The sequence below is a fragment of the Cervus canadensis genome, chromosome 13 (assembly GCF_019320065.1).
Source record: "Cervus canadensis isolate Bull #8, Minnesota chromosome 13, ASM1932006v1, whole genome shotgun sequence".
Taxonomy (NCBI): Eukaryota; Metazoa; Chordata; class Mammalia; order Artiodactyla; family Cervidae; genus Cervus; species Cervus canadensis.
The window spans coordinates 59,124,392-59,137,066 of NC_057398.1; the positions used below are offsets into that span (position 1 = coordinate 59,124,392).

Genomic DNA, 12,675 nt, shown 5'->3' on the forward strand with positions numbered 1-12,675 from the left:
GAGACATCACCTCACACCGGTCAGAAAGGCCATCATCAAAAAGTTTACAGACAGTAAATGCTGGAGAGGGTGTGGAGAAAAGGGAACACTCTTGCACTGTTGGTGGGAATGTAAATTGATACAGCGACTATGGAAGAGAGTATGGAAATTCCTTAAAAAACTAGGAATAAAACCACCGTATGACCCCGCAATCCCACTGCTAGGCATATCCTGAGGAAACCAAAATTGAAAAACACACATGTATCCCATTGTTCATTGCAGCACCATTTGCAATAGCTAGAACATGGAAGCAACGTAGATGTCCATTGACAGATGAATGGATAAAGAGGTAGTGGTACATATACACAATGGAATGTTACTCAGCCAAAAAAGGAACACATTTGAGTCAGTTCTGATGAGGTGGATGAACCTACAACCTATTATATAGAGTGAAGCGAGTCAGAAAGAGAAAGATAAATACTGTATTCTAACGTAAATATACGGAATCTAGAAAAATGATACTGAAGAATTTATTTACGGGGCAGCAATGGAGAAACAGACATAGAGAATAGACTTACAGACGTGGGGAGAGGGGAGGAGAGGGTAAGACATATGGAAAAAGTAACGTGGAAACTTACCATATGTAAAATAGATAGCCAATGGGAATTTGCTGTATGTCTCAGGAAACTCAAACAGGAGCTCTGTATCATCCTGGAGGGGTGGGATGGTGCTGAGATGGGAAGGAGGTTCAAAAGGGGGCGATATATGTATACCTATGGCTGATTCATGTTGAGGTTTGAATCCATGGGATTCTCCAGGCAAGAATACTGGAATGGGTTGCCATGCCTTCTCCACGGAGTCGTCCTGACCCAGGAATCTAACCCACATCTCATACATTGGTAGGCATTGGCAAGCAGACTCTTTTATAGCTGAGCCACGAGGGAAGCCCACACCACATTATACACACAAATTAGTTTGAGATGCAGTCATAGACATAAAAAATAAAAGCTAAAATTATAAAGCTTTTAGGAGAAAAATAAGAGAATATCTTAATGAACTTGGTGTTGGTAAATACTTCTTAGCATACAGAAAGCACTGTCCATTAAAAAATAATGAATTCAACTTCTTCAAAAGATGTTAAGAAAATGAAAAGGCAAGACACAAAATGAGTCATAGGTGAGGTATATGTTTAACTTAGTAAGAAAATACCAGGTGGTTTTCTGAAATGGTTGTTCCATCTTACATTTACATACAGCAGGATTTAGTGTTTTTAATTTTAGCCATTCTTGTGAGTATAGCATGATATGTCACTGTACTTTTAATTTGTAGTTTCCTAATGATTGACAAAACTGAGCATCTTCCTTGTGAAACTGGGTTATTCACATATCAGGGCTTTTTGGTTGTGACCAAACTTTTTAATCCATGTTTTATGGAGTAGTTTGGGTTTTAATTTTATTTTGATTGTTAATAATTTGAAAAAATTTATACAGTTTTAAAGGTTACAATCTATTTATAGTTATTGCAAAATGTTGGCTATACGCCTCATGTTGTACAGTATAACTCTGTAGCCTATCTTTTAATCAATATTTTGTACCACTACTCCCTACCTCTGTATTGTCTCTCTTTCTCCTCACTGGTAACCACTAGTTGGCTTTCTACATGTGAGTCTGCTTCTTTTTGTTATATTCATTAGTTTGTTGTATTTTTTAGATTCCACATATAAGTGATAACATACATGGTATTTGTCTTTCTCTGACTTATTTCACTTAGCACAATGACCTCCAAGTCCATCTACGTTACTGCAAATAGCAAAATTTCATTCTTTTATGTTAGAGTAGTATTCCGTTGTGTGTGTATATATATAGGCTTTACTCATCTGTTGATAGACATTTATGTTGCTTCCATATCTTTCTAATTGTAAATAATGTTGCTGTGAAAATTGAGATGCCTGTATCTTTTTGAATTAATATTTAAAATTTTTGAATATATACTTGGGACTGGAATTGCTGGATCCTATGGCAGTTCTACTTTTAGTTTTTTGAGAGACCGCCATACTGTTTTCCACAGTGGCTGCACCAAATTACATTCTCAGCAACAGTGTGCAATGATTCTCTTTTCTCCATATCCTGACTAACGTTTGTTGTTTGTGTTCTTTTTGATGGTGGCCATTCCAACAGATGGGAAGTGATATTTCATCGTGGTTTTGATTTACATGTCCCTGATCATTATCAATGTTGAGCATCTTTTCATGTGCCTTTTGGTCAGTTGTATTTCCTCTTTGAAAAAATGTATGGAGTTGTAGGGTTTTTTAAAATATATATTCTATATATCTATGTTATGAGAATTTAAAATTGATTCAAGATTTTTTTTCACATCTATAAATGTTTTTTAGCAGCTCTATCATTCATGGCAGAAAGCAAAGAGGAACCAAAGAGCATCTTGATGAAAGTGAACAGGGAGAGTGAGAAAGCTGGCTTAAAACTCAACATTCAGAAAACTAGGATCATAGAATCCAGTCCTATCACTTCATGGCCGGCAAATAGATGGGGAAACAATGGAAATAGTGACAGACCTTATTTTCTTGGTCTCCAAAATCACTGCAGATGGTAACTGCAGTCATGAAATTAAAAGACGCTTGCTCCTTGGAAGAAAAGTTATGACCAAACTAGACAGCATATTAAAAAGCAGGGACATTACTTTGCCAACAAAGGTCCATCTAGTCAAAGCTATCGTTTTTCCAGTAGTTGTGTATGGACATAAGAGTTGGACCATAAAGAAAGCTGAGTGCCAAAGAATTGATGCTTTTGAACTGTGGTGTTGGGAGGAGATTCTAGAGAGTCCCTTGGACTGCAAGGAGATCATACCAGGCAATCCTAAAAGAAATCATTTCTGAATATTCATTGAAAGGACTGATGCTGAAGCTGAAGCTCCAATACTTTGGCCACCTGATGGGAAGAACTGATTCATTAGAAAAGACCCTAATGCTGGGAAAGATTGAAAGCAGGAGGTGAAGGGGATGACAGAGGGTGAGATGGTTGGATGGCATCACCAACTCGATGGACATGAGTTTGAGCAAGTTCTGGGGCTTGGTGATGGACAGCGAAGCCTAGCATGCTGCAGTCCAAGGGTCTCAAAGAGTTAGACATGACAGAATGACTGAACTGAACTGATCATTCATACTGAGGTGTTGTAATACACCTTCCTGCAATTATAGTTACTGTGTTTGGATTTTGGAGGGAAGAATTTTCCTCCGCTGAGATGTTTTGGTTCTCAATTTCATTTTGTTTGTACAGTAGCTATATAAGCATATTATCTGATTATTTCCAGACATTTTGAAATGTCTTGCCTTTTCCTGAATCTGCAATAACAAGGATGTGTCAATTGGGTTAAAGGTTTTGGGAGGCTTGGTGGGTTGTATGGTTTAAGAGAGAGACACTCTGTTGAAAAGTGATTTCGTTTATTGCTGGTGTTCTCTGAGTGGTTTGTGTGTTTTCTGAATTTCTTTTGTTAACTCAGAACTCTTAGCTTCCATTTACTTCCTTCTCTGACTCTGAAAGATAGGGCCTCAGAGACAGGGCCCCTTCTCATGTTTTCCCTGTCTTCTGGAAGCAATGCCTTCCTCAGATTGCTCTTTCTTTTCCTGGACTCTTTTTTTTTTTTTTTTTCCAGTGGGTTTTGTCATACATTGATATGAATCAGCCATGGATTTACATGTATTCCCAATCCCGATCCCCCCCTCCCACCTCCCTCTCCACCCGATTCCTCTGGGTCTTCCCAGTGCACCAGGCCGGAGCACTTGTCTCATGCATCCCACCTGGGCTGGTGATCTGTTTCACCATAGATAGTATACATGCTGTTCTTTTGAAATATCCCACCCTCACATTCTCCCACAAAGTTCAAAAGTCTGTTCTGTATTTCTGTGTCTCTTTTTCTGTTTTGCATATAGGGTTATCGTTATCACCTTTCTAAATTCCATATATATGTGTTAGTATGCTGTAATGTTCTTTATTTTCCTGGACTCTTACGTGCCTCTCTCTTTGAGTAATATCAAGTGACCAGTGGTTTAACCCAGCATGCTTAAGACTTCTCAGTTTTTGTTGTTGGTGGTGTTTGTTTGTTTTCAGTCAGGGAGGAAATGGCTTTCAGGGGGTAGTTTTATCTGATTTCTGCCGTGGCTGGGTCCTTCTGCTCTCTGCCCTTTTCTGCTCATTCTTTATTGCACTCTCAACTCCAGTGTGAACTCTGGTGCTGACACTTATGGTTTAGAATGTTTATTTTGCTACTTCACATATTGAAGTTTTTAGAATTCTCTGTCTCCTGGTGACTTTGTAGGCTTGGGTTTAGTGATTATATTTTTTCTCCTTCTTCGTCAGAGTGACTTTTCGAGAAAATGTGTAAATATTAGGCTGCTGTCATTGTCCAATGGAAAGCTGAATCATCTGGACTAAAATTTTAAATATAAAAAAGTCATGAATATACTAGAAGCAACATTAAAGACTGCTTTTTATTATTTTGTGAGTAGGGAAGTACTTTCTAATTAAAGCACAAATTTTAAAAAAATTTTGAGTAATTTTTTTTATCCAATAGGATAGTCAAAAGCAACATAAGGTTAAAAGGCATAGAGAAAATGGACAAAACAGAGAAAGTATTTGAAACATCTTTATAGACAAAGGATCAATGTGGTAATACCTCACACTGGTCAGAATGGCTACCATCAAAAATTCTGCAAATAATGAGTGCTGGGGAGGGTGTGGAGTAAAAGGAACCCTAATACACTGTTGATGGAAATGTAAACTGGTGCAACCACTATGGAGAAGAGTACAGAGCTTCCTTAAAAAACTAAAAATAGAGCTACTATGTGATCCTGCAATCCCACTCCTGAGTATATATCCAGAAAAAAAACACAATTAGAAAAGATACGTGTAACCCAATGTTCATAACACTATTTATAATAGCCAAGGCATTGGAGCAATCTATATATCTATTCATGGATGAATGGATAAAGAAGATGTGGTATATACAATACAAGGGAATGTTACTCAGCTATAAAAATGAGTGAGATAATGCCATTTACATTAACATGGATGGACCTAGAGATTCGTACTAAAGTAAGTCAGAAATAGAAAGACAAATACCATATGATGATGCTTGTATGTGGAATCTAAAAATAGGCTATCAATGAACATATTTACAGAACAGACTCACAAAGAAAACAAAGACATGGTTACCAAATGGGAGTTGGGGGAGGAATAAATTAAAAGTTTTTTTTTTTTTTAATAGAAACGATGAGCATCTAATACACAAAAATTTATTGAGAACTTACAATGAAGCAAGCATTATTCTAGATTTCATTTTAGGGGATGGAGATATGAGGTAAATAAAGGATGAAATTATAGAAAGTGCTGGATATGATGTGTGTTATGGAGAAAGGTAAAGCAGACAGGTGGCTGTAATTGTTAATAAACGAATCATAATGGACCTCAGATAGAAGTTGAATTTGAGAAAAGACCTGTTAAAAAATGAGATAGGAAACCTCAAAGATGCCTGGGATCAGTGGTCCCCAATCTTTTTGGCATGAGGGACTGGTTTCATGGAAGACAATTTTTCCATGTAATGGTGTGGGAGGATGATTTTGGAATGACTCAAGCACATTATTGTGCACTTTATTTCTTTTTTTTTTTATTGTACACTTTATTTCTATCATTACTACATCTGCTCCACCTCAGATCATGAGGCATTAGATTCTGGAGGTTGGGGACCCCTGCCTGGGAAGATATTTCCAGGCAGAGGGAAGAGCAATTACTGAGGTAACCAGAGTGGAGAGAGGAAGGGGAAGTATAACTGGAAATGAGAGACATAGTGAAGGCTGGATTATTTAGGATGTTCTAGACTGTTGTGATGACTTTGTCTTTTACTTGATGTAATACAAGAAACCTTTGGTAGTCACCAAATACAGGAAGGATGTGACCAGAATTGTCTTTTGATGAGATCACTCCAGCTATTATTTTAGAATAGATGTGTGTGTTTGTGTGTGTGTATTAGGATGGAATAGAGCAAAGATGGAAAAAGGGAGGTCAAAAAAGGTAATTATTTACAATAAACCTGAAGACAGAGAATGGTGACTCATAACATATGATGAGCCACAATATTTAAAGAACTCAAATAGAGCGAGTAGGAACCAGTAAATAGACCTTTGAAACTGGACAAGATATATTTGTACACACAACTCCCAGAAAAATATATGATTATCTTTATGGTTAAAGTAAAGTATCTTTACTTTGCTTTCATATAGTAAAAGTTTTATGAAGTTTTTACAATCACCAGTAATATAAAAAGTGAATTAAAAGAAACCTGAATTTTCAGTATTTCATCTCAGATTTTGAAATATCCATTATTGACCAGAGTATGGGGATGTAATCATTGAAACTATGAAAAGTGTTTTAAATAATTACTTGTTTTGAAAGACCATATGGCAATATCACTGAATTAAAATTTTTTTCTCTTTGAAGATCATCTTAGATGTTTACATCTATTGGTCATTTGGATGTCACCTTTTTTGAAGAGTCATTTGCTCCAATTCTTATAATGAGTCAATTATCTTATTTTATTGATTTGTAGGAATTATATATATATATATTTTTGGCTATGCATCTTTTGTCAGAGATATATATATTGCAATTATCTTTCCCTGTTGGTCACCTTTTTGCTCTCTTATTTGTGCCTTTTCTTAGACAAAAGTTCTTAATAAAATTTATTACCATTTTCCTTTCTATTATAATTTTCCATGTATTATTCAAGAACTCTTTGCCTATTCCATGGACCTGTCATGGTATCTTGTTTTTAAGATTAAATTTTTAAAGTTGCAAATTCATTTATATAAAAGCTAAATATTTCCATCCAGGTCTTGGATTTTCAGATTTTTTTAAATGTGAGGCTATGGATGTATGTCTCTTTTATCCATCTCTGTATCCCAATAGCCTAGAAGGGTGGCTGCACAAAATATATTTTCCTAAAAATATCCCTTGGATGAATGAATACATTTATCTATTGAGATAGAAAACTGCTCCATCATTTCTCCAAATACTTGAAACAAAAATTGAATTTTAGAATGTCTCCTGTTTTCTTTTAACAAAAATCTAAATTTTAGCAGGTGATAAATGTGTATCTTTCACTTTTCTGCCCATTTTAATCAACATTGTTCTTTAACACAAACCTTTAAAATGAAAAATACTTTGGTTACTACTCTGCTTTGGCCTACAAATCTTCTTATTTGTGAGTCCAGGATAAAAGCACATTCATGAGGCATAGCAGAAAATAGGAGTCAAGTTCAATCACACAGTACATAATATTCAAAGTTTCTTCTCTCACATGGTTCCACGTGTCTGATTTCATTTCTTTACCCACCGTAAATCACATGGCTGAATCTAAAGTCAATGGCTGGGGCTATATTAGCATACATTAACAATTGATTATATGATTTAAGATATTTGATTCAAAAAATAGGATTTATTGATGACAGTATTGCAAAAAATGTGTTTCAATGAAAGTGTGCATATTTTTTGTCTTCATAGAGTACTTGCAAAAAAAAAAAAACCCTCATTCATTATATATCTTTATAGTTTAAGGAAATAATATGATTTGAAAAAGTTAAAGGAAAGTTGACTATACAATAGCAAATCAAGTTACCCTTTACTAAATACTCACTTCTCACAAGAAGTATGCCTTGATTTGTGTATTCTCTTTTAGTTGGACTAAATTTTATATACTATTTCTGTGTTATGTAAGTGTAAAACTTAGAAATTAAATTCTGTGTCCAAAAAAACACATGCACACACAAATTCTTGATATTAGATAATAATTGATACCATTTCTATAGTTCTTACTCTGATCCAAAATTTCTTTCACTAAATTTCTCATCAACTGGGGACAAGTAATTGTATTTCCAGGCTGAGCAATTATTAATTTCTTCCCTCAAGTCCTGACTTTGGCTCCCTGTTTACTGCCCCGTAGATGCCTCCAGCACCCTGGTAGAGAGTTCTGTTGTCTTCATGTTCTGAATTGTAGCTATTTTTATGAAATAACCTTCAGTTGTTTAATTTTAAAGCAATAGTTTCAATTATAGCATTTGATACAACATATAAATTTTTTAAATGGTCACTTAAATGTGGAAGAGAGCCACTCTGAACCAAAACAAGAGACGCTTAAGAGAAAAAGAGTTGATAGAAATGTGATTTTCCTCTGATCAGAAGGTACACCAGATTTTGGCTGTGTCTGAGCTTTTGTTGGTAGATATCTCCTTTTATTTGACTGGGCCACGCTAATTATTAGTTTCTAGGTCTTGTGTTCCTTTCGCTACCAGATTTTTCTAGTGAGAATTCTATGTCCACTTCCTACTCATCCTTTCCATCAGTCCTGATCACCCAGCCTTTGGAACTCTGGTCATTCTACTCAGTTCAAAAAGACAGTAGTGACCACCTCTGTGAGCTTTTCTTCAGCTGTCATTATTCTGGACTTATGGGAGGTGACAGTTAACTTTGCTTTTTTAAATTTCTCTCCTACCTATGTTTCCATTTTATGGCATTATCCTGATTATTCTAACTTTATTATTGTCCCTGTTCTTTCCATCTCTTAAAACTAGGGCATTTCCTCAAACAGTTCTTTTTATGTCTTCTTCATTTGCTCCCCCAGAGACATGAATTTTTGACTGGTGATTGCCAGTTTATTTTCCTAGCTCCAATTCCTCTTCTGAGATTTAGTTTCTTATTTCCAAATGATGGATAGTTTTTTATACATCATTAATATACATTCACTCTGCCCCAGATGGAGTTTATATCCTCAACCCTGTATTTTCTTCTTTTCCTGACCTTTCTATTTCTGTTAATAATGCTATTTTTCCGTAATGGGTGAAAAGGATTGACCACATTACCCCTATCATCACCTCATAACAACTTGTCTTAATGATTCTCTTCTGAAATATATAGATTCTATTCTTTCAATCCATTTAGTTATGTGTCAGTCTTTAATTAACATCCTTATCATCTTATTTCCCCCAAAGCACAGTAATAACCTAACCAGTTCCTCTGTAGTTAAATTATCTGTATCCTCCAGACATTCCACTGTAGTTTGGTTGCCTTAACTTGACTTTGAGCATCTTCTTCCCTTCCTCCACCCAATTTTTAAAACCTCCCTTTGTCCACAGGATAAATTCCAGCTGTTTACATCCACTTAGTAGGAGAGATGAGAGTAATAAAGCTTATATGAGGGGTTCAAGTGAGTGTGAATGCTGAAAAATGATGTGGTGGGACAAACATTCTATTTCTGGGAAATGAGAGAGGTATCAGAAGCCTAACAACAAGAATGTAATATCCTAGAAGGTGGGATACAGAGACTCAGAGTGTGTGAGGCAATGAAACATCACAAAGAGTAGAACAGGCATGTTTGAAAAGGGCCAAAAGCATGAAATCTAGAAGATAAAGTTGCAGAAGCTAAGAAGGCCAGGAAAAGTTTCAGTTGCCTCTTTGCAAAGTCTAAAGTCCACATCCCAAGCTTGCCTTTGTTGGTGTTGGAATAATCACTAAAGATAGATATACCACAACCTTCCTTTCCATCTTTGTCTTCTATGCAAACTTCTTAAGCCAGATAGTCTATATATGGCCTGAAATGGGGTCTTGCCTATTTCTCCAGATTCATCTCTTAGCTCCCTTCTCTACATTCAGCCTTCCTGAATATTTTCCATGCCTCTGGCCTTAATGACAACATCCCCCAGAATCCTTCATATTCTCTGAAAACAAGCTCAAGTATCTTATTCTTTTTGAAACTTCCTTAATCCCTTTGAATCAAATGATATCTTGTAAATAGGCCTATGTCACTTATCATACCTCACTGTGAGACAGCAAAAGAGACACAGATGTAAAGAACAGACTTTTGGACTCTGTGGGAGAAGGCTTGGGTGGGATGACTTGAGAGAATAGCATTGAAACATGTATATTACCATATGTGAAATAGATTGCCAGTTCAGGCTTGATTCATGAGACAGGGCGCTCAGAATATACAGGGCCAAAGAATATATTCAACCTGATTTTGGTATTGACCATCTGGTGATGCCCATGTGTAGAGTCATCTTTTGTGCTGTTTTAAGAGGGTGTTTGCTATGACCAGTGTATTCTCTTGGCAAAACTCTTAGACTTTACCCTACTTCATTTTGTACTCCATGACCAAACTTGCCTGTTACTCCAGATATCTCTTGACTTTCTACTTTTGCTTTCCAGTCCTCTGTGATGAAAAGGACATCTTTGTTTGCTGTTAGTTCTAGAAGGTCTTGTAGGTCTTCATAGAACCGTTCAACTTCAGTTTCTTCAGCATTACTGGTTGGGGCATAGACTTGGGTACTGTGAAACTGAATGGTTTGACTTGGAAATGAACAGAGATCATTCTATCATTTTTGAGATGGCACCCTGGTACTGCATTTTGGACTCTTTTGTTGACTTATGAGGGCTACTTCATTCTTCTCAGGAATTCTTGCCCACAGTGGTAGCTCTAATGGACATCTGAATTAAATTCACACATTCCAGCCCATTTTAGTTCACTGATTCCTAAAATGTCGATGTTCACTCTTTCCATCTCCTGCAATTTACCTTAATTCATATACCTAAGATTCCATGTTCCTATGAAATATTGATATGTCTGTTAAGACACACACATTTTATATCTCCAACTAAACTTGAAGCTGTTTGAGAACAACAATTGAACCTCATAAGCTTCTTTGCCAGTTTCAATTCATTGACAAAACATCTTACTTGGAGGAAGAGCTCAATAGTATGGGTTGAATGGATGGGACACCTCGTAGAGTGGAGGTCGGGCCAGTTGTTGGTAGTTGGAAGACATCATAGAGAACCATCATGTTTCCCCTGCTTCCTGAGCTGGGGCCATTTCTGAGAGCCAAGAGCACTGTGTGTCTCGAGCAGTGCTGGTAGGTAATCTGAAAGGTGAGTGGAGCCCCTGGAATTCTGAAGGCTGCAGAGCATTTAGTGACAGGAAAATTGGCTCTGTGGACCACTTTATAGCAGATCTTTCTAGTTTTTAGCTTCTATACTGGACTAACTCTTTATAAGTATTTTAAATAAAGCCCCTTTTGTTTCTCTCACTCATATCAAAATCCATTTATTTTTATGACTCTGATAATATTAGTGCATTTATCCCTTTTGTATCCAGTTTTGGGTTGACAACATATCTTTTATGTTGATAAGTTTTGCACATATTTAAACTTCATTATATATTGATTAGTGGGACTGCAGGCTGGAGTTTCCAAGTATGGGTTGGCATTCATAACGGGATACAGTTAAAACCAAGTGGCTGGACCATCCCAGGGCAATGTTGTATATAATTCCCCGATGGCACTCCTTACATCATAAATAATAATGAAAGTAAATGTACACTTACCAGAGAGAATCAACAAAGCCCAGCCCTGATTTGCTGATTGCACTTTTCTCCCCAGGTATTAAAGCCAGCTTTCGAACAAGGGTGCCTGAAGGTTTGATTGTCTTTGCGGCATCACCTGGCAATCAGGAAGAGTATTTCGCAATTCAGTTGAAGAATGGACGCCCGTATTTTCTTTTTGATCCTCAGGTAAATGAGTAATCATAAGAGTTGACATTTTTGAGAGTTTATCAGGTGCTTATATTTTCACAATGAATCCTCACCAAAAACTTATAGGTGAGTACTTCATTATTCCCACTCTACAACAAGGAAAATGAAACTTACAAAAGTGGTGTGACTTACCCACAGCTAAAATAGCAGATCTTCAAACAACATAGACTGACTGATAACCTACATGCTTTTTTCACAACCATATGCTACCTTATCATGAAGATTAAAGTTTTTAACTGCATTCCTTGAGAAAATTATGTCTCTCTGTCTCCCTGCCATTTTCTCTCTCTTCCTTTCCTCCCTTCTTTCTTGCTTCCCCACCCTATCTCTATTTTCTTTTCTTCACCAACAATGTTTGTGTCCATCAGGTACTATTGAGCTCAGTATTGATGACTGCAACACTTCTAAAGTTAAATATGACCATACCCCTATGAAACAATCTAGGTAGGATATAGTTAGTTTTTTAAAAATACTCCTGAATGTTGTGAAAGAGAAGTACACTACTAAGTATTATGAGTGAGTAAAATAAAGGGTCTTTCTTTTGTTAGTTCTCTGCAAATGTAATATTTAACTGAGATGCAAAACAATAAATAGAAGGATAGGAGTGTGTATCTGTACAAGAGGAAATGTGTTTGAGGTGGGGCAGGCCAGAAGAAATACTGACAGGAGATGAGGGAAGGAGCTGTAATAAAATTTCCAAGCAGAGCAAATAGCAAATATTCAGTGTCTCAGTTAAGACGTGAACATGGCATATTCAGTGCATTGAAATGAGATTAAGATGATTATAGAGAACAAAGAGAATGGTGGTAGGTTGAAAAATTGGGTAGAGACTAAGTAATTTAGGATCTTGGAAGCAAATGAAAGAGTAAATTTTTCCTAAGGGCAGTTCAGTTCTGTTCAGTCACTCAGTCGTGTACTACTCTTTGTGACCCCATGGACTGCAGCACGCAAGGCTTCTATGCCCATCACCAACTCCCAGAGCTTGCTCAAACTCACGTCCATCGAGTCAGTGATGCCATCCAACCATCTCATCCTCTGTCATTCCCTTCT

The 12,675-nt window shown here is 36.6% G+C and overlaps 1 protein-coding gene across 1 annotated transcript in view; it reads left to right on the forward strand.

Moving 5' to 3' along the window:
- Positions 1-12,675, forward strand: part of USH2A (usherin) — an 893,901-nt gene that overhangs the window by 332,069 nt on the left and 549,157 nt on the right. Inside the window, exon 22 of the mRNA XM_043484771.1 lies at positions 11,474-11,604. Coding sequence (XP_043340706.1) covers positions 11,474-11,604 — 131 coding nt within the window. The remainder of the gene's footprint in view (positions 1-11,473; positions 11,605-12,675) is intronic.